The sequence below is a fragment of the Ruditapes philippinarum genome, unplaced genomic scaffold (genome assembly GCF_026571515.1).
Source record: "Ruditapes philippinarum isolate M1 unplaced genomic scaffold, ASM2657151v2 ctg5282_1_1_1_1, whole genome shotgun sequence".
NCBI lineage: Eukaryota > Metazoa > Mollusca > Bivalvia > Venerida > Veneridae > Ruditapes > Ruditapes philippinarum.
In genome coordinates, this window is record NW_026852155.1 from 16,141 (window position 1) to 38,935 (window position 22,795).

The 22,795-nt window shown below is 32.5% G+C and overlaps 2 protein-coding genes across 2 annotated transcripts in view; one reads left to right on the forward strand and one right to left on the reverse strand.

The window, feature by feature from the left end:
* Positions 1-20,041, reverse strand: part of LOC132750818 (disks large-associated protein 5-like) — a gene marked incomplete at its 3' end in the record, with an annotated part of 29,975 nt that extends 9,934 nt beyond the window's left edge. The window contains 6 exon segments of the mRNA XM_060740862.1: positions 1,302-1,575; positions 6,333-6,450; positions 7,353-7,505; positions 7,972-8,150; positions 8,740-8,981; positions 19,886-20,041. Of these exon segments, the coding sequence (XP_060596845.1) occupies positions 1,302-1,575; positions 6,333-6,450; positions 7,353-7,505; positions 7,972-8,150; positions 8,740-8,971 (956 nt within the window).
* LOC132750801 (uncharacterized) lies at positions 17,798-18,546 on the forward strand. The gene is made up of 2 exons (XM_060740846.1): positions 17,798-17,903; positions 18,084-18,546. Exons 1-2 carry the CDS (start codon positions 17,804-17,806, stop codon positions 18,416-18,418), a joined length of 435 nt encoding a protein of 144 aa, XP_060596829.1. The 5' UTR covers positions 17,798-17,803; the 3' UTR covers positions 18,419-18,546.
* Positions 20,042-22,795: the final 2,754 nt, after the last annotated feature.

A 22,795-nucleotide genomic window follows, 5' to 3' on the forward strand; every position in this document is an offset into this window, starting at 1 on the left:
GATATTTTTAGCGTGAGCTCTTTTCACCAAGATAAAACGGTTATTTATTTATTTTCTTCAATAGTTTTGCTCAAATAAATTAATTATAATAATTTATAATCGGTTTTCAACATAATCATGCATGCTTGCATGCATGATCCATTGCAAACTGCTAAGTACGCTTGATTTAAATGAAAAGAAATCAATATCTTACATTAGTAAAAGTCACCCTTAAATTATAATAGAAGATATTCAATATACAAGGAAGGAAAAAGCGAAAATCTTGTTTATTCTCAATCACGGAAAGAAAACGAAAATAGTTTAGAAACAAAATATTATATTTTATGTGAAATTGAGATAAGGAGTAAAACTAAAACTGAAATAGCAATGATTTTCGAGTTCCAAAAAGAACGCTCTCGGGTAGTGTGTCTAAAATATAAATAAATGACTAATATTTCTATTTCTTAATCAAATTCTCTTCAAAAATGGCGGACAATGGTAAACAATCAGTTCGTTATATGTAAATCTGTTCGCTTTAAAAACTCCTGATACAACGAACTAATTCGCTATATGCTTACAAGGAACTCCGGATATAAGAAACAGGTTTTGAATGTCCCAGTAAGTTCGTTATAAGCGGAGTTTACTGTATTATGTTTTGCTTTTCTTGCTTTTAGGCATTAGTATTTTAGTAAAGTGATCTAGTATTTTGCTTGAAAATCAAAATACTTCTATCACATTATGTTACTTTTATGACAAGTAACTTAACATTCAGCACTACTTTGTCTTCCTTCGGGTGATATTAAGCTCTTAAAGCATTACCTAAACATTATAAAACTACTATTTATTCTTCCTAAAAGAATTGTTTATAAGGCATAAAGCAATGTAAAATAACAGCAGATTTTTTTCTTTAATATTAATTTAAGGTAAACCAACATAACATGAGTGTGCAGTTCCATTTGTTGATGAAGACCCTATGTGTCCTATTTAACAGACAAGAGGGAACATCATTTAAATCTTTAACTTTGAAACTTTGTTCTCTCCTATAGTTATTACTAGAAATGTGTCCAAATATTTGTACAATTACTTCTATCTACAGTCATGGTTGGACTGAAATAAGGACAAGGACAAATCTAAAATGTCAAACAAATTCAATTATCAATACTTCAATTAATGATGCAATTTCATAACTCAACTAAAATATATAAAATCACTTCTGAAGAGTAAATTAGCTTTCTTCAGCTTTCTTCAAGAAAGAGTTTAGTTTATTCAACAGACGTGTTTTTTAAAGCAAGAAAACGTATTTTGTCAAATAAATAACCAACCTTTTTGGATTTGTTTCCAGAAATGAGACACAGGAACTATCTTGAGTTTGGCAAAGAAAACCTGCAGCACTTGCTGGACTCAGTGGTCTAAAAACAAATGAGCTGGCATTGAAGCCAAAGTCTGATGTTTGTGCAAACGAATCAGCTGACAATATTGTGGTGTCACCACGCCTTGTTACTTTGTCTAGATTCAATTCTGGTGAACCGACTGTATCAGGACATTGATCAAAGGCTCCCTTGGGCACTGCAGAAGCCTTGAACTTTGACTCTGTTACTGAAACATATGTAAAATAATAAGCTTTTTATCAATATACAATATACACAAATATACGAATATCAACACTTCAATAACAAACTTAACAGAAATAGCTTGTTGTTTTCTAGTGTTATAGATCATTCATATACTATGCAAATTCAAGTAACTACAGAACAAATTAGATGCTATATCAGAAATAAATAAAAGAATTCTTTCAAAGTCAAAGTTCTCAAACAAAGTGCATATCATCAATTAATTTGAATTTTGCTTCATATATTATTATAACTGAATACACTGGCACCACATTTTAATACTAAAGTTAGGGTCAAATACAAATGGGGTCTGATATATAAATAATATATAAATCAATAAAGCTCATCTGGCACAAGATTGGATTGTTGACAGGTAGAAATTTATTGTATTACCCCAACAACGTTTCTGTTCATATACAATTGTAAATGTTTTGTTACATTTAATGATTTCAATCATTATCATCATCAATTTTGAAATAATAAATTCATTTCTTATTCTGATTCATGTAAAAAATTGAAACAATAATTTTCAAAATATTATTTGGTTATGTACTGAAAAATGACATAAGAATATAAAAGATCTATGACTGTTTAACCCTTTACTTCATAGAGATATGTTAATTATTGCATTGTATACCAATTGATAAGAAATATTTTTTTGAACCATTCTTGTGCATGTTTAATACAATAACAAGCATTGTTTCAGATATTGCATGAATTACATACATCTGTGGTAAGTATACCAACAGGAGCTGTCACAGTAGACAATAAAATACTGGACAAAGAAAGGAAGACTAAACTATGAAAGAAAAATCAGTTATGTATAATGATGTATTAAGTTATAGTAAAGAAATAGAGGATATTTGTTTGTTTGTGTGTACGATGAAATTTTATTTCATCTCGTGAACTTTAAAAACAGTATTCTCACGAGTGGCTACGCCACTCGTGAGAATACTGTTTTTAAAGTTCACGAGATGAAATAAAATTACATCTTACACAACAAACAGACAAACTTTCTTTTTATTTTATGCTTTAAAACAAGTTAAAACGAAATTTCCATAATTTTAACATTAACATTAAAATCTGTTTCCCCCATTGAGAGCCCCATTCAGAAGGAATTTCTCATTAAAAACAAGAAGTCTTGAGCTGAGAAATAAGTCCGCCAATCAAGGTTAAATGACGGTGATATTTATTCATTTTATTAAAAAAAAAATTTGAATGATCGCTTGTTTTAATAATAAAAACAAACAATTCTTGTAGGAGAAAAAGTCCAACCATCCATCCATATTTCTGTTACTTACAGCTAATTTATATTAGACCTGGCTTTGTAAATGTAAGCGGCAGCCATTTTTTAAAGTTGTGTATTTCATGGGAAGAAAATAATTGTGTAAGATTCAGAAGGATATAATTTGGATTTGTTAGTCATACACCTTTTTAAAAGAAAGAAAACTTGTAAAAAAGGATTGTAACAGACAAACAAGAGGGCCATGATGGCCCTAAGGGCGCTCACCTGTATGTAGGCCCCCGGAGCGGGGCCAGTTTAAACCCCAGGGCTTTTATTTGAACAAACGTGGAAGACACCTATAAGAAGACGTTTCATGATGTACACACTTATAATGAAAAACAATGATCTGCCCTCCCCTACACCCGGCAGGGCCAATTTTAACCAAGGGCTTTTATTTGAACAAACTTGGTAGATACCTATAAGAAGATGTTTCATGCTAAACATCTAAGCTGTAGCTCATTGTGTTTTTTTAAAGAAGATTTTTTAAGTTTTTACTATACACATATAGTTAAAAACAATGACACCCCTGGGATGGGCCAGTTTTGACCCCAGGGCTTTTATTTGAACAAACTTTGTAGGCACTTACTAGAACATGTTTCATGCTTAATATCTAAACTCTAGCTATTTGGGTTTTTTCAAAGATGTTTTTTAAGTTTTTCCTATACACATATAAGGAAAATCAATGACCACCAGGGCAGGGCCAATTTTGACCCCAGGGCTTTTATTTGAACAAACTTTGTAGACACTCACTAGAAGATGTTTCATGCTTAATATCTTATCTCTAGCTATTTAGGTTTTTTCAAAAAATACTTTTTAAGTTTTTGATATACACATATATAAGGAAAATCAATGACCCCCTGGGGCAGAGCCATTTTTGACCCCAGGGCTCTTATTTGAACAAACTTGGTAGACACCTATTAGAACATGTTTCATGCTAAATATCTTAGCTTTAGCTCTTTTGGTTCTTTAAAAGAAGATTTTTTAAGTTTTTACTATATACATATAGGGAAAATCAATGACCCCCTGGGGCGGGGCAATTTTGACCCCAGGGCTTTTATTTGAACAAACTTGGTAGACAACCATTAGAACATGTTTCATGCTAAATATCTTAGCTCTAGCTCCATGAGTTCTTTAAAAGAAGATTTTTAAATTTTTACTATATGCATACAGGGAAAATCAATGACCTCTTGGGGCGAGGCCAATTTTGACCCCAGGGCTTTTATTTGAACAAACTTTGTAAACACTCACTAGAATATGTTTCATGCTTAATATTTTAGCTCTAGCTCTTTGAGTTCTTTAAAAGAAGATTTTTTAAGTTTTTACTATATACATATAGGGAAAATCAATGACCCCCCGGGGCCGGGGCCAATTTAGACCCCAGGGCTTTTATTTGAACAAACTTGGTAGACACCCATTAGAACATGTTTCATGCTAAATATCTTAGCTCTAGCTCTTTGAGTTCTTTAAAAGAAGATTTTTTAAGTTTTTACTATATACATATAGGGAAAATCAATGACCCCCTGGGGCAGGGCCATTTTGACCCCAGGGCTTTTATTTGAACAAACTTGGTAGACACCCATTAGAACATGTTTCATGCTAAATATCTTAGCTTTAGCTCTTTTGGTTCTTTAAAAGAAGATTTTTAAATTTTTACTATATACATATAGGGAAAATCAATGACCCCCTGGGGCGGGGCAATTTTGACCCCAGGGCTTTTATTTGAACAAACTTGGTAGACAACCATTAGAACATGTTTCATGCTAAATATCTTAGCTCTAGCTCCATGAGTTCTTTAAAAGAAGATTTTTAAATTTTTACTATATGCATACAGGGAAAATCAATGACCCCCTGGGGCGAGGCCAATTTTGACCCCAGGGCTTTTATTTGAACAAACTTTGTTAACACTCACTAGAAGATGTTTCATGCTTAATATCTTAGCTCTAGCTCTTTGGGTTCTTTAAAAAAGATTTTTTAAGCTTTTTCTATATGCATATAGGGAAAATCAATGACCCCCTGGGGCCGGGCCAATTTTGACCCCAGGGCTTTTATTTGAACAATCTTGGTAGACACTCACTAGACGATGTTTCATGCCAAATATCAAAGCTCTAGCTCTTTGGGTTCTTTAAAAGAAGATTTTTTAAGTTTTTACTATATGCATATAGGGAAAATCAATGACCCCCTGGGGCGGGGCCAATTTTGACAACAGGGCTTTTATTTGAACAAACTTGGTTGACACTCGCTAGAAGATGTTTCTTGCAAAATATCTAAGCTTTAGCTCTTTCGGTTTTTAAAAGAAGATATTTAAAGTTTTTTTCTTTTGGTTGCCATTGCAACCAGAGTTCTGCATGGAATTAAATTCTTTGAACAATTTTTAAAGGTGACCACCAAAGGAACATTCCTGTGAAGTTTGGATGAAATTGGCTTAGTGGTTTATGAGGAGATGGACGCCGGACGAAAAGCGATCACAAAAGCTCACCCTGTCACTTTGTGACAGGTGAGCTAAAAATAAGTGTTGACAGAAGTGAAAACATTCAGAAAAGGAGCTAGGAAAATGGAAAACTTGGAAGCTTGCTAAGGCATTGTAAGGAACGCTGGGTTGTTAACTTATTTTACGAGTGATGGCTGTCAATGCTTTTCAATTTTTCATAAAGCATACGGCAGTTATTGCTCGTAGGATACTTTAATAGGCCCAAATGTCATCAAGAGCAGTTTTACTGTTTAGCATGGGGAAGGAATGTATTTTTCAGACTGTAAAAACGAAACAAAAAAATTTAGAGACGAAATTTTGTGATTGGAATTTGAAAGAATATTATAGAAGTAAGTTTTCTCTCTTTATTACTTTTGACATTTAAGTTATTTATCTATTTCAGCTTTGCTATTTTTTTTAACAGCCTGATATTGTCAGAATTGTCAGTAAAAATAAAATTGAGGTACCACATGGGGAAAATCTTAAAAAAGTAGTTTTGTCATTGAAAAAAGTGAAATTATATTTCGATAATTTTCACTGTGAAATTATCAAATATAATTTTCATGGATAAATCAGTAATCCACTGAAAAGCATAAAATAAATAACATTAATTCCAAGATCAAGGGAAATAATTCAGTTATGAACCTTGTCACACAACATGTGTGTAATGATAAGAAATATACATGTATATTGGAAGTTTGAAGTAGATACCTTAAAAAATAAAGGAGTTATAATATTTCTAAAAGAAAATCCTAAGTTCAAAGAGAGATAAATATGTAAATATTGCTTCAAGAGTTATGAACATTGTCATATAAAATGAAATTGATGATAAGAAATAATTATTTGAAGTCTGAGGTAGATAACCTGTATACTTCGTATAGTCGGGCTAATAAACAGGATTTTATTAATGTGAGAGTCAAATACTCTGGTTAGTGTTCATCTGACAGTGTACTTCTTATGTGAAAACATTACAAAACTTCATATATTATACCTTTATTTTTGACCGACTGTCTTGTGGTTCTTGATGCTGGCTCAGGTGCTGCCACAGGCTGTCTGGCACTGCGTAATGTTCTTGTTGAAGCTGTTGGCTTTGAAATTGGGACTTTTTCCTATTATATACACATAACAACTTAACTATTATATACATGTAACAACTAAACAAGTTACCAATATAACATACTTTCTTTAAAGTGAAGCAATATTGAAAAGTTAAAAACAAAACAAACAGATTTCTCAAATTAAATTTTGACATTGAAGCAAGTACATGTATTTCTAAAACTAACATCTATATAGCAATCAAAACATACGTAAATTCAAATCATACAACCAATAACTGAAACTAGAAATGAGGACATAGATACCACAACATAACTTTTTTGTCTATGGCCAGAAAGACAAGTGCAAATGTATATCCCCCTGTAAGTGGGGTTATAAAGATGTCTGCAAAGAGTAATTACTGTATTATAATATATACTAGTTTAAATGTTAATAATGTAAAAACAAGATAACAAAGCTCCCTTGCTACTAAAGGTCACTATTTCAACAATGAAGTCACATTGGGTTTGTCATTTATTTTTACCAAAGTATCATAATTTTCAAAATATTTGTTGATGTGTGCTACTTTAATGCTTCATGACAAATATTTAAGCTCCAGGTATTGCAGTTTCAAGAAGAAGATACATGTATTAATGTATGTTTCTATACAAGTCTATATAAGCTAAGTCAAGTGACCCCAGGCGGGGATCATGATTTATATAACTTTTGTGGAGAACCAAAACAGTAAGGCTACATGTCAAATATCTAAGCTCTGCAAATTGTACATAGTTTCTGATTAGATTCCTATAAAGTCCTTTGTCCTAAGGTGAGCTAAAATCCACATTTCGATGCTTTGTTTAGTACAGGCATCAATGCATAACCAAGATAGCATGCTCAAATAAGTGAAAGTTTCGTTGATAATGGAAAATTTCCCCCAAGTAACACTTGTATGTTCACATTACAAGTTACAACTCACCACTTTCTTGCTTATCTTCTCTTTGACTACCTTTTTGGCATTAGTTTGACCAGTTGGCTTTGCGTGGGTTGCTGGTTTAGGATGAGCTACAACTGTTGCATGACTGACTGGTTTTGTGTTCACTGGAGCAGGTTTGGGTTTCACAGGGTGTACCTGAGCAAAAGACAAATAACAAGAATGATTTCTTTTCACACAATGATTACCATTGGTTGAAGACCTTAGTTGCCTTCATTGCATTATTTGTATTTACCTCACCCACATCAAAATTTTACAATTGATATTTCTTAAAACAAGCCGAATAGCAAAATGGGCAACTGGTTACTGATAAAGAGGGATATGCTGGCATCAATATACTTTTCATCATTCACGATAATTGATAAAGAAATTTCTTGTCATGTGACATGCCACCTGACAATGATTATTCTGGCATGAATGAAAAGGTAAGCATACAAATTGTTACAAAGAAATGTGTAAACAATTGATTGGAATCTAAACTTGCTTTGTCATATATAATATATATAAGGCTGTGCATGACTTGGTATGCTGAATATAAGATGTTAAGTCACTCACAGTCACTATATTTAGTATATTGTTTCATGAAATTAACCCGAAAACTTACCTTTGTGCCTGATTTTTTAAACAAAATCTTATCTCCATGATCCACAGCTTTGCTTACACGAAAGACAGGATTTTTTCTCCTGTTCTCAGCTTCTTCTAATTTGCGCTTCATCTCACGCTCCTGTTTCCACTTCTTTAATTGCTCAAGGCGATCAGATCCCTTTCTAGTCATTTCATCAACTACATAAACACACATTGAGAAAGCATTGTATTATGCAGACCGATTATAAGGATCTTATACCTGTTAGTGTTAGCAGTACAGATCGGAATATATGACTTGAGGGTAACTGTTTATGACTGTAACAAGGCTCTGCAGTTTCCACCAAACAGTTACTTGAGAGCCAGATATACCCTTCTGTGACGACAGCCAGGGTTTATTTCTTTTTCTTGCATATTAATTATGTTTGGTAAAAATATTTTCATGTAGCACTTTACTTATAGTAGCATATGAAATAACAGCAAAATGATGTCATCCTTAAAAAGCAATTCATTCATATTAAAAGGCTTGCACTTGGGGTGTAAGACAGGTTTTTCTAGCACCAGTTTAATTTAAACAGTACATAATCAAGAAATACAAGAATATAATCCTTACACACTGATAAAGTAATGATTTAAACTTTACCTAAACATTGATGAAGATAGCTCAGGAGAAGCATATTTAAAGCTAGTTAAAGCAATATGACATTCATATAATAATATTCTGCACTTTATTCAAATTCAATACTTTCTGCTTGCAAAACACAACAAAAATACATTTAATATACAATACCTTTTGGTTTCTGAGGAGTTTTGTCTTTGTAATTTTTGTCCTGTGTGATTGTCAAGTCACCTTCTTGTAAAGGAGAAAGGTGACACAAATTTCTTCGTTTGTTTAACCCCTCTTGACGAAGCTCTTTCTGTTCTATAGATCGTCTTTCACGCCTGATTGTCTTGGTATTGGTAGATGAACGAGACAATTTATAGGCACTAGCATAATTTCCCCTTCCCTTTCCACCTTCCATGATTTCACCACTGTAAAAATTATGTATTTATACAGGTTATCAAACAGATTCTTAATCTAGATTTTGTTGCAGTTTAATTCAATTTTGATTTTATTCACATAAAAATTATCATGGAATGTTCACTTGTACTGTATTTATAAGGTCTAGGATTTTTTATAGATTTATGGACAAGGGCTTTTTTTGGCAAAATTGTTAAGGGGCCTGAGCCTGGTCACTTTGTGAAAAAATAGCATAGTAAAAAGGACAAGTGTAAAAAGGAAATTTTTGAAAAAATTAAAGGGAAGATTGCTTTAAATATTTGTTTGAAAACAATGAGCCCAGTAACATAATCAATGTGTCATTTCGCAAAATAAATGCATCTTAGCAGAACAAAATACATTTTTAATAGCAGATCCTTGACATGATCTGCATGTATTTCTTAACAAGGGATTAAGTGATATTTAGTATATAAACAGTTATTTTTGGTACTAAACTGACGTCATATCATGGGTGTATATGCACGGCATTAATTAGTTAACAGCAAGGTATGTTTAAATGCTAAGAAAGGTTAAATGACCCTTTTGTTTTTTATTTTTCATATTAAATTGACATTTTTCGAATGAAATTTTTAATATCAGTATTTCTTCCAGCTCCAATTTTTTGGGGGTCATCAGAGATTTTTTCCAGGATTTTGGGAACTTGACCCATACCCATGGAATTGGGAATTTCGCTGTGTTTTGTTAAAAATTTGGAAAATACCTTGTGACTGAAATTTTGCAATGTTAAAATGAATGCAAACAATCACTGTCTAGATTGGCATCTTCAAACATTTAAGCACTATTATTACTGTGAAAAAGCCCTTATTTTCAAAGACCTTAGCTTTTTTATTCAATATTTTGATTTTGTAACTTTCAATTGGGAATTTTTTCCTGTGGATTGGGAAATTAATATATACTATTTTCAATTGGGAATATGACCCAATAACGACTGTAAAAGAAGCCACAAAAAAATCCCTGGTCATTTTTGACCCCCTGTTTCAGATTTTAGGGGTCACTTTAAATTGTTTAGGGTCATGCCAAACCATATATTTTATTAACCAAGAAATACATAAAAGAACTGGAACCACTAATTTATTAGCCTCTTTCCTATAATTCATTAGGCCATTAGTAAAATAATAGAATGGAAAAGAAAATGTTGCGTAAAAATAATTTGAAGAATCTCTATAAACAGAAGAAAAAAATCTCTAATGAATTCAATTATCCCCAGTTAGCTACTGTAATTCATGCAGCTTTATATGTACTGACAACTTTAAATCTTAATCAGCAAGGCAGGTGGTTACACAGCTGCATCATCCTTTCCATATTTGGTTGTATAGCTACGTCACTAGCACTACTGTACAGACTGGTGAAAATGCCTGATCGGGCTTAAGACATAATCAAAGGGCTGCAAGCTCTGTGGTATTTTTCTGAACTTTGCAATCTAAATCATACTGACTATCTGTATGTATTTTCCTGTATAAGTTTATTTTTATATACTATATTTCATCTTAGGCAGCGACTGCATTTAGATTTTTTCTATAACAGTTTGAGATTGATACATATGGAAGTTTGCATGAGTTGCATCAAAAAATCATTTTTCATTTTTTATGACAGCCACACTTTATCCTTGCATATCGTGGCTACTTCCTTAAAAAAGACACTTCAAAAAAAAAGTTGCCTTGACCAGGATTTGAACCTTAGGCCTATCACACCCTAAACAACGCGCTACCTTTGCACCACGGTGAGGTTATACGCATGCAGCTTGAATAAAAACAAATATCCCGGAACAACCAATATTCAATCAGTTAAGTTGTTTTCAGCCAATAATAAATGAAAGGGGAAATTATGCTTTAAATTTATTTTAGATATTTATGCATCTATCAACATTTATACATTTTAAGGTTGATACATTTTCAAATGTCTTGATCTTTCTTAGAAAAACAATCAAAACTATATGACCCACTCAGGTCACTCCCAGGAATATTATAACCTAAATTCAAACAGCAGTGTAATCACCACTAAAGAATTTGTTCAAGATAAATCAGGGCTAATAAAAATTGTAGAAAATTTAACAACAGTCTATTCAACGATTTTCAACTTTAAAAAATTTACACTAAATGTTATAACATATGTACAGTACAATGCATTGGTATGACTACTGTTAATGTGTATATAAAGGGCAGTTAAAGGTGTCACTTTTTAGTACGCTATTTCGAGTGCAAAATGATAAATGCATTCAATCTTCACAGCCATTTTACCTTCCCCATTTTATAATATTACCAAATATGGAAACTTGTCTAGATCTGCCAGATGGTATCGCATACAAAAGATTTATTTTACAATCATCACTTAAAAAATCTTGATTAACATTTAAGATTTTATTAATAAGGGCCCCTCTTTAAAGTCTGATGAATATTTAGTGGTACATCATATATTAAATAAATGCTTTAAATACACCTAAAACTGAGGTAAATGGTAAAACCCTGTACCCAATACTGACTTGCTTGTAATTCTTTTTATCACTACTGCAGTATGTTAAACAATTGACTATTTTGATATAGTTTAAGTTAGGCAATTTATATTGTGTCACTTAAAGCAAACAATTTCTTTTTGTTTTTCTGATAACATCTGACAATTAATCAAGTATATTCCTGCAAGTGTTGAAGTTAATACGACAAGTGACTTTATGTACTTTAGTCAGACATGGCATCAGCGCCACAGAATCAAGAATGTGTTTGAGTTTAGGTTGTGATTGAAAATTGGTTGTTTCGGGATACATTGTAATTTCCATTTCGTGTTTGTAAACCTTATTAATTTCGAGGTATTTTGTTCACGATAACACTGATGAAAATAATTTAGCGAAAATCTTCTCGCCAAAACAGTCCGACATGTATATATTCCACTACTCGACAGTCAGATTTATTTGTGTACTACGCTCTGGAGTATTCGGTAGTCGACATAGCTAAAAATAGCATTTTCATTGAATCCATAATCCTAAGCTTTACGGAAATAGCCGAACATTTTTCATAGGGTAAAAAAGATATTCATCCGCGAAATTTGTGATTGTAACCTCATATTTCTATTGACTAATCTAAACTTTTAATGTACTGTAATTTGTTAAATGCCTACATTAAAATCATTCTTTCTTTTAAATTGCTGGTTTTTAAGCAGTTTTGAGTGAGACCTACTTTGCATTGTTAGATCTGTTAGGAAATTTTGTGTTAGACCGTTGATGTAAGCTATGTATTTACTGATCTTGCGATCAGAAAATACAAAAATCATATTTCTAGAAAAATAATAGATATGTTTCTTTCTAACTTGCTTTGTTTATTAAGCATTTATTTATGATACAAATCAAAATAAAAATATTTTGGTTATTTTCTATTTTTTAAGAATTATTTCCCTTTTCCCATTTTTTGGAAACAAAATATTTGATGTTCATAAATATTATGTTGTAAAGAAAAATTCTTAATAGAAATGTGCCCAGTAACTTCATTTTCCTAAAGATTATTGCGCCAGTACCTTTATTCTATATATATATTTGGATCAAATATTGTTTCTGGCATTTATATTTTGACAAATCTTTTACACTGAACATTATACTTTGAAGTTTTCTCTGAAAACTGAATGAAAAGTATGTTGATAGGTGGTGGCGCAATGAATTGGAGCATAAAGAAGTTATTTAACCTACTTTAATTTAAACTTTACATATGCAACATATTTTTTAGGGACTTATAGAGGATATTGAATGAGTGTAGTTTAATACTAAATTTATTGAACAAGTTGAATAAAATCATATTATGCGAGCATAATATTGTTTTATTTAACGAGTTCAATAAATCTAGTATTGAATCTACACGAATATAATATTCTTTTTATAACATATATATAAAATAAGAACAGTAAACTGTTAAAAATAGTAATTTTTCAATGACGCGCCCATAGTGTGACGCTAACATTAGCGCGCTTTAACGCTATGTTTCTATATAGCGCAAATGACGCCACATCAAAATGTTATTACACTAGTGTAATATCGTTTTTATTAAATGGCTTTATCACACTCCTGCGCCGCAGTTTATGTGATAATGAAAATTATGTGTTATATAAACATAAAAAAGGAGAAATAATTCTCACAAAACTGACAGTAGCCAAATATTTTTCTTTCTGTTTGTGTCAAACAGTCTGTGCGAAAGTCTGTCGGTCCTCGGACCTCGCCAACTAAAAATCAGGAGGACCGAGATAAATTTCATTACAGTCAGTCCTCATGTCCGAATAAAATTTCAGCGAGTTTGAAACATTTTTTGGCCTTCTAAAATATGAAAACTTCCAAGATAAATCTTTTTTTTATTTTTGCTTGTATTCACAGACCCAGATAACCAAAATCACTGCAAGATACAACCAGTTTTTGCTAAGTAATGTGAGCCACCATCTTGTCTTGGACAATTTCCTTACCAAAACATATTTTTTCTCCAACCTTTGAAAGATGTATCGTTTTCCTGTGAATTAAACTAAAGTTTTATTTATTCATTTTTTGTATATTTTTTTCATAGTATCTGATAGTTGAGTCTGATAATTCATATTTTCTAAATATTTTTGTTTATGATTATGGATATATCCCTCCCCCACCCCTACAAAATAATACCTTTCAGAGTCCGGGCCGGGAAAAAATCATCAGAGCCGGAAATTAATCTAAGGATCCAAGTCCTTGTGGCCGGAAAGAAATTTTGACTTTCGCATTGACTGGTCAAATATATGCTCAATACACAAATGAAGTTTAAAAGATCTTTAAAAGATCTTTAAAATATCTTTATTATCTTTCTAGAAATGATTTTTATGCAGGCCAGTCGTCACGATTTTGTGATTGGTGTGGCCAATTTGATTGGTTTTAGGCAGAATCTAGGGGGGTACGGGGGCATGCTCCCCCGGAAAATTTTTTATTCTAGGATGCTGTAAGGGGCGTTTTCCCGTATATTTGGCACAGTTTACAGCCTGCCGCTAGTACATGTTATAGTAATATGTCAACGATTTTTTACAGATTTAAGTGTGTCGTAAGTTTTAAGGGTGAAATTTAAGGTTCGCATGACAGACGGACAGGTGTACATAAAAGATGAATACATGTAATTGATAATTGGCAAATGAAAAATAAACAATAACTGTTGTTATTATAATTCTTAAATGCATTTTTATCTGATGATTATAAATAAACAAATGAAAGAAATATTACAGTACGTGGATTATTGTTTAGCATAAATCACACATTGGTATAAGCTTAAATAACAATCGATGACATGATGGAAGAATAGTTCATTACGAGTCAACAATAACCACTTTTTGTTTAGCAGTAACTTGTATTTTGTTAACAATAATCTTACACAACACAGAGTCTCATTTGATGTAAATTTTCCAAAAACACATCGCCGTCGTTCTCCTGGATGAACTCATCGGCAATTACACGTAAGTTGAGTGGATCTGTCAGTTAACACCATTAGATTGTTCAAACGTACTTGAGACATTGTCGATCTCAGGTATGTCTTAATTCTTTTGAACGCCGAGAATGTCCTTTCACTGGTAGCATTAGTAGCAGGCATTACTAACAAAATCTTTAACAACACAACGACCTCAGAGAACAGTGCTCGTTCTAGCACCGACTGTTCTGACGCAAATTTCAAAAAGCCGGGTAGAGTAACAGTTCTATTTTCTGATTTGTCAAAATGTGAAGCTGCACATCTAAGATGTCTCGGTTAATATCGTTACCACAGAAATCACAAACAAAACCAAGTTCTCTAGTGGACTCGGTCTTCAAAAGTTGTGCGGCCCTTTAAGTAAATCCTCCACGTTTTGAAGAACGCGATATCCCGGTTGGTCAAATCTCTCTTTAACACTGGCGATGGCAAGATCGATTGCTTCAAAGTACTTAGGCCGGAACACGTCCTGCACTGTAACGGGGTTGTAGCCAACACCTTGCCCCATCTCGAATCGTGTGGGCGCCTTTCTCTTCCACGGGACATTTCGATCGTTAACACCGACTTTGAAGTTTAATCAATAAAGAATGAGAACTGTCGTCTGATCTCATGTCTATCAAACTATCTAGAGTCCGCTTTGCTCGCCACTGGCACTCGGATGCTGACAATGAAACTTGTTGAGGAGATTTGCTGAGGTTGTCTGTCAATGCTAGGATGTCGTGTGCAAACATTACACCGAAAAAGTACAATTAATTGTGTCCAGTTGTTTCTACTCATTTTTGGCCAAAATATTGGTCCGGCCAAGGCTGGACCGGCAGGACCATCGACGACGGCCTTGTTATGTCATAAGCCCGATCAGGCAATTTTACCAACCTGCTGTATATAGGTAAAATGTGTAACAAATAGAAAGAGGGTTGTGTAGTACATACAAGTTTGTTTTGAAAATTGGATAATTAATAGATAGAAAAGTGGACAATAATTGGATATAATTATATTGTCCACTTGGATGCATGAAAGAGAATTTTTGTCTGATTAACGGACAATCAAATTGAAAGGTATTAAGTCATAAAATCAAAGCAGTGCATGATTTGTATTTTAATTTGTTTAAAAGTTTGCAATGGATTTGAAAGTGTCATGATTTGAGATTTACTGTAAAATAATGGAGAATAAATAACTGCGTCACTGGAAACGCAATAATTTAGTCTCATTACGTCAAGGCCATAAAAAAATGTGTCAACAACACAAACAAGAGCTGTCGGTAGGACAGCATGCTCGACTATTCTTTGTGCTTGATAGTAAAAAAAATGCCTGATACAGTTACCTCCTCCTGTTTACAGGTTGGGGTCATGATGTTGAACAAGTGTGCAAAGTTTCAAAGCCATATGTCAATGGACTTTGAAAATATTTGAACTATTACAAAAACTTTAACGTAAATTCTAAGTCGAAAAAGGGGCATAATTCTGTCAAAATGCTTGATAGAGTTACCTCCTCCTGTCTACAGGTTGGGGTCATGATGGTGAACAAGTGTGCAAAGTTTCAAAGCCATATGTCAATGGACTTTGAAAATATTTGAACTATTACAAAAACTTTAACGTAAATTCTAAGTCGAAAAAGGGGCATAATTCTGTCAAAATGCTTGATAGAGTTACCACCTCCTGTCTACAGGTTGGGGTCATGATGGTGAACAAGTGTGCAAAGTTTCAAAGCCATATGTCAATGGACTTTGAAAATATTTGAACTATTACAAAAACTTTAACATAAGTGGTTACGCCGACGCCAACGCTCGGGTGACTGCAATAGCTCTACTTATTCTTATCGAATAGTTGAGCTAAAAACACACTCTGGAAGAAACACTGTAAATGTAGAGTTGGTGGACCAACGCTGGGCGTAAAAATACTATATTTGATAGGGCAAATTCAAATCAACGTCAACAAACCTCAATGTTATATGCCCATTTTCAAGACCGATGATATTGTTTTAAATAGCCATTGTGTAAAATTTGCTAATCACATAATGATGTGCATGGCTGGAGCTATAGATAGTCCGGATAAACAGTGGTTTGCCTGAAATTGTACCATAGCTCGGCATACAATACTACATTATGCAGGATTGTTTTCCGAATAAAACCTCTTTTTATATTATGCAGAAAACAAATTGAATAAATTTTAACAACCAAATTAGGTTCATAAATTTACAAGTACCCAACTTTTAATTTAAATTTTACGGCCCCAGAACTCTAGTGTTAAAAGATTTTAATAATTTATTTGTTGGCAGTGATTTTTCTTACTTAATTGGGAAGAGGCCTGAGCCTCTTGATTTTGGGAAAAATTATCACTAAAATTGCTGATTTGGGAAGTAAAAAAGCTGGTTTAAGTTCAGATTTTTGGGAAAACTGCATGATTTTAAAGAAAATTTCAATTGGGAAGAGGCCTTTTTTCGGAGTCTGTTATATAAGTAGGATAATCACTGGTTGGGGATTACATACAGATGTTCGTCTGCTATAATTTAGGAATTATGGTGGTTTCGTCTAACTACCGGTTCGGCTAACTTAATTTATGAAGAGGTGCGAAAGTGGTTTCGTCTAACAGATGTTATATAGTAATTAAAGGCAAAGTAGACGTGGTTCATATATATAGTGTTTTTATCATCAATATTTTGTTATAATTAGTTTAAGACGCAAATATCATTAATGAACAGAATATATTGTAGAAGTATGTAGAAGTATGTTTATATATTATACTTATTTTGAAAAGATTTTTTAGTTATTTGATAAATTATTTTTGAGTCAAAATAAATTACAAAAAAAAAATCAATATTATTTTGTTTGCAAAATTAATTGTTTAGTTAGGGCTTGTTTTACGAAATAAATCAATTGTTTATAATTGATGACAGAGAAAGTCAAAAAGATCAAAAGAAGACTACGTCGCCGTTCTGACCAGCCTCCGCCGAATATTAGGACAGCCACAAGTCCAGTGGTTCATGTTGGATTTTGAAGCAGGTATGTATTCTCTTAATAAAGAATATAAGTAATAAAAAAATTGCTGCATTTCAATTAACTTATGATTTTAATTAAAAAATTAAAATTTATCATTTTATTTTTCAGCTGCTTGGCAAGCAATCAGACATGTGTTCCCCAGTTGTGTACTGAAAGGATGTGTCTTCCACTGGAACCAGAGGCTGTATCGAAAGATCCAGGCGGAGGTCTTGCCACCTCATATCAAGATAAGCAGGACAAACATGAATTTTCTCCGTAAGGTCATGTCCCTGCCTTTTCTTCCTAGTGAGCAGATCCCGCCTGCCTTCCGACAGCTGATGGCCCAGGCTATGGAAGTTGGTGGACAATATTGGCTGTGATGGAGTACGTGGAGAGGACGTGGATCAACGGTAGTTTGTGGCAGCCGATTCACTGGAGTGTATTCCGTGAGACCGTTCGGACGAACAACGACGTTGAAGGTAAGATCCTGAAACAATTATAATACAATATATTAATATATTAGTAAATGTCTATTTGTGAATTTTGATATATTTTGATATATTTCTAAATAAAAAATTATAGGAAATTATTTTTGAAATCATTGACGTTGTATGTTTACTAAATCAACTTTACATTTATTTCGACATTATTCATTACAGGATGGCACAGAAGGATCAACACACGAGCAGGACGTGCGGACTTGGGATTATACATGTTACTACCATTATTGAAGAGGGAGGCTGAGGTTGTTGATCTTCAAATTCGTCTAGTTTCGCAGCATCTCTTGACAAGATTACATCGTAAAAGATACGCCCGAATCCATGGAGCCTTATTCGACGCCTGGGACAAGTACGAAGATGATGAGATGACGACTTCTCAACTACTAAGACTGTGCAGCCACATTACCGGAATAGGATCCAACAACATCAACGACGGATATATGAGGACGATTTTTAAGTGTCATATATATAAAAAAGTGATGAATAAAGAATAAAAAATTATTGCTTAATACTACGTAAAAGCCATGGTGTATACTCTGTAATACTATGCATGATTATAAAAGAGATGAATAAAGAATTTAAAAAATATGCGTTGCTTATTACTACAATAATAATGGTATAAATTTTACCTTTTTGTGAATATAGGTTGACATTAGTAAAAATATGTTTTACAGGTTGTATAAATGTGTATATATTTGTGTAAATTTTATAAATTATTCTTTTTTCAGGTTTAACTTTCGTATATACGTATATATATTTATTTATGTATATGTAAATATAATAAAACGTTTAAGTCATAGTTTTATATCTATTGAGTGGTGAATAAAGAATTAAAACAGATTGTTGTTTATTACATAGAAATCATGACGTATTCTTTTGAATAATATGCATACCTCATATTTGTTTATATAGAGAAAAATAAAGTATTAAAAAAATATGTGTTATTTATAATAATTACGTACGTGGATTTTTTATGTATTTATGCATTGTTATTAATTCTTTCCCTTTGGGCCTTTTTTTTTTAGTATATATGTCGATTTTATTCCGATTAAAGGCATTTTTTTCAGCTTTAACTATTTGTGTATATATAGTTTAACATAGATTATAAAAATAAACTTATGTGAAATGTAATTTGTGTTGACTCTTTAGTTTTTTTTTTCAGATTGTACATATAAACGTATATATATTTCTATGATGTTGTTTATTCACTGAGATCTTGTGTTATTATTTATGTAAATATCATTATTATACTAAAGAAAAGAATAAAAAATATGTTTAAATTTTCAATTTTTCTTGTCTTTAATTGCATGAAAATGTGTGATAAACCACACATTAACACCCGCGATAATTAATGTGCCCATTATACAATAGCTATTGTTCACTATATAAATTAAGTTAGCCGAAACCACTACCTGTTTTACTATATAAGATCAGTTAGACGAACCGGTAGTTAGACGAAACCACTCCCACCCTAATTTAGCATGCATTGTCGCGTGACTTTACCAGCAGTGAACCACACCAGGATAAATTGGTGAAAGATGTAAATTAAAGCACCAGTGACCTAAATCGGAGATAACTCAATCAAAAAAATATTTTTTACGCCGAGCATTGGTATGCGCCGAGCATCGGTCCAACCACTCTAATATTTACAAACATCTTTGTCAAGTTTTTTTTTTAAATTAAAGAGCATCCATTCTTTATTTCTTATTCTGTTATAAAATTCTTTGACTATATTAATGAGCACATAATTATTCAAGTTAGGTTTAAATATTATATTTCCTATTTGTATCATAATTTCCAGATAAAAAATAAGAGCTGACTCGGGGGCCGAGTACGTTTTTGGGCCGAGTCCAAAAATTTTAGACATGAAATACCAAGAGACCAACAAACGAGAAAAAGAAATACAAAGTTAAACAAGAATCATCGATATTAAAAAGATGTAGAATAACATGTTTATTTACCTTCGTTGGGCCGAGTTATAACGTAGAATCAAGTTAACAGCAGTAATTTTCAGTTAATATTTTCTTTCACTACCCGACAGTGTTCAAAGTTCGCTCCACATTTCGAATGCTTAAATCTGATTGGACAAACTATTCGGGATGATACTACATTCGGAACTGCCTCGGCTATTATCTTATAAAGCAATGTGGAAGACTGGCGGAAAGGGCCGAGTAGTTGCGATTGGTTCGAGATCCTTATCCGAAGACTGACGGAAAGGGCCGAGTAGTTGCGATTGAATGATACTAATCGGTGATCTCCGTTCTCCGGTCTTTGACGGTCTCCGGTCTCACCCGTTGTCTAGAAAGTAGTTCTTTAAAATTTTGAAGTGGCCCAGTTTAAGTTCTCTCTAGTTCGAATAGCCATAATTAAAGTGTATATATTGCATGTGAGTAGTTTTTGTGTGTAAAAGTTGTTTTTGTGTATTCTCCAGGAACTCATTTGTTGGCGGAAGGATTAAAATTTTTCTATAGTCTATAGCTTTTCTAACCCTAGTACTCCTCATTCAAAACAGAAAATTATGTTACACATTAAGCTCTGTATTCAAAGTCAAAAGAAAAACAAATTCAAAATATTAAAAGTTTTTCCCCACTGGGAAACCCCTCTGAAGAACGTAAATTAGTCCATATAAAACTGTATCCTAGAGAAGCAAAGTAACCACAAAAAATATTATATTCTTTTCAAAATGGCCACAGTAAAGACCGCCAAAATTAATATCAATATTTAACATTTCATGAAAAACGTGTCATACAAACTGTACCAAAAACTAGTTGAGCGGCTTATTTATAATAACCGCGGATGAATACAAAAAAAAAACAGTCAAGCAAATCAAAACAAGACTCTGCTTTTTAAAAGGGAGACTATCAAGCTTAACATCAAAAAAGACTGTTCTAAACTATATAAGCCAGGAACCAGGCGTATTAATAAAAAGCCCCTGTCAATATCGATAATTAAAATATTTTATGTTTAACAAAAAATACTTCAAATGTACTACCCACCAGCAGTCAAGAGTTTTCAAAGTGGTGAATTTAAACAGTGTTACAACAGAATGAAGATTTCTGAAAAAAGAGGATGCTAACTTGTTATATTTTGGGCCTCATATTTGACATATGTTGATGTTTAGAGTTGAAGACAGTATATAATTCATCAGAAATAGTGCAATTGGGAATTAAGCCTAAAATGTGACTGATTTACTATAGAACAAAGAATACGAAAATTCACCAGGCCGACTCCTTCAAATCGAAGGTATGATGATTAAACATGACTATTAACAAAATTATCAGGACGATAGTTTACCAGTGTCAAAGTATTGAATTATGAAACGAACTTTAATGGGAAAAATAACCATTTGATTGACAAAGAAAAAAGGAAGAAAAAAACGTTAATAATAATATTTTTCACATAATTTAGGTCTAAATTATGTTAATACAGTTGTGTTGTAAAATTATATGTACTTAATTAATTAATTTATATATTTATTGCATTTGTGACTTTACGAAAAATTATAGAATGCAGTAGACAGAAGGAGGAAAGGCACCTCTGCCGGAATCAGCAGCTCTTGTGTATGGCCACACCCTTCGCCGTTGATTAGGTCACACCAGCTAAGTGACCTAGGTCACGCATCTGGTGTGACCTATGCCCTCTGATCGACGTGCACGCCGCGAAGGGAAGTCGGAGGACAAAGTAATGCACATGAATGATGACGACATTCATGATAACGAATATTGTTTTAAAAAAAACGCCCATATGCAATTTCTTTGGCTATTTCATTTCATCATTCAATTGGATATTTATGACACCGCCCACTGACAGTCAAACTATTGGCGAATTTAAAAAGATTATATAATATATTCACACCATTCCATGCTATTAATTTAAACAATGCAACAAAGAAATATAGTTGTTAAATAAGTTTTCGTGATTAAAAAATAAGAACTGTTTCTGATACATAATATAACAAACCGAATATTGATTGTTGTTAAAACAAAATAAATACACGTAAAGTACTATTACTTATATATCAAATTTCAAATATTTGTTGGAAAGTTAAGGCTGTACTACATACGTTAGCAAAGCACAAGGTTTGGCTACCACAATCGGATGACATATCGAGCGGGTTTACAGAGCAAGACGCATTATTTTGTCAAATACACACCAATCAATGATAGCTAGTGAAAGAAAGAGATACTTTGATAAACACAGACAAATATTGGCGTGATCTTTTCGATATCCCCTCCCTTCTTATATAAATTATAAAAAAAATCTAGATAAGAATTGGACGTACTTTACCAAATCCTAAATTTTCTAATGTTTATAGAGCTTTAAAATAAAATAAAGCTTTTCAACATGTTAAGAAATCCTGATATACAAAACTAATCCATGTTCATGTATAATCAAGAGACAGTCGATTTTTAAAGAAACCTATAATCGACTGTCTCCTACAATCGACGGTATTTGCAGACATAATTATACCATGAGATATTTAAAGATTTTTTAAAATTTTATTCTTCAGTCAAGACACAATACATGTAAATATGAGGTAAATAACAAATTTAGTTGACGAGTATAATAGTATATAACTCATGCACATCATCTTACAATATTATTTTTACATAGACAGGAGAAAGAAACATTTACACACACAAAAAAACGACTTATTTCAAAAATAATAATCAAAATTCAACACAATTTTTAAGTCAATAATTTTCTTAGATTATTTTGTATAAAAATGCAAAGTTTTTATATACCGCATAGAAGGGTCAGTGTATATTTTTTCTTCTGTCTATAATAAGATTTGGTATTCTAATAGGAAATGAGATTCGTCGCCTTTGTTTTGATTGCAAGGAGTGCGTTTTCTCTGTCCTAAAGGTATG

Bases quoted from the DNA above. Each gene is read 5' to 3' on its own strand.
- LOC132750801 (XM_060740846.1), top strand. From the start codon at position 17,804: ATGGAGTACGTGGAGAGGACGTGGATCAACGGTAGTTTGTGGCAGCCG. The intron at 17,904-18,083 runs GTAAGATCCTGA...TATTCATTACAG, and splicing joins GACGAACAACGACGTTGAAG to GATGGCACAGAAGGATCAAC.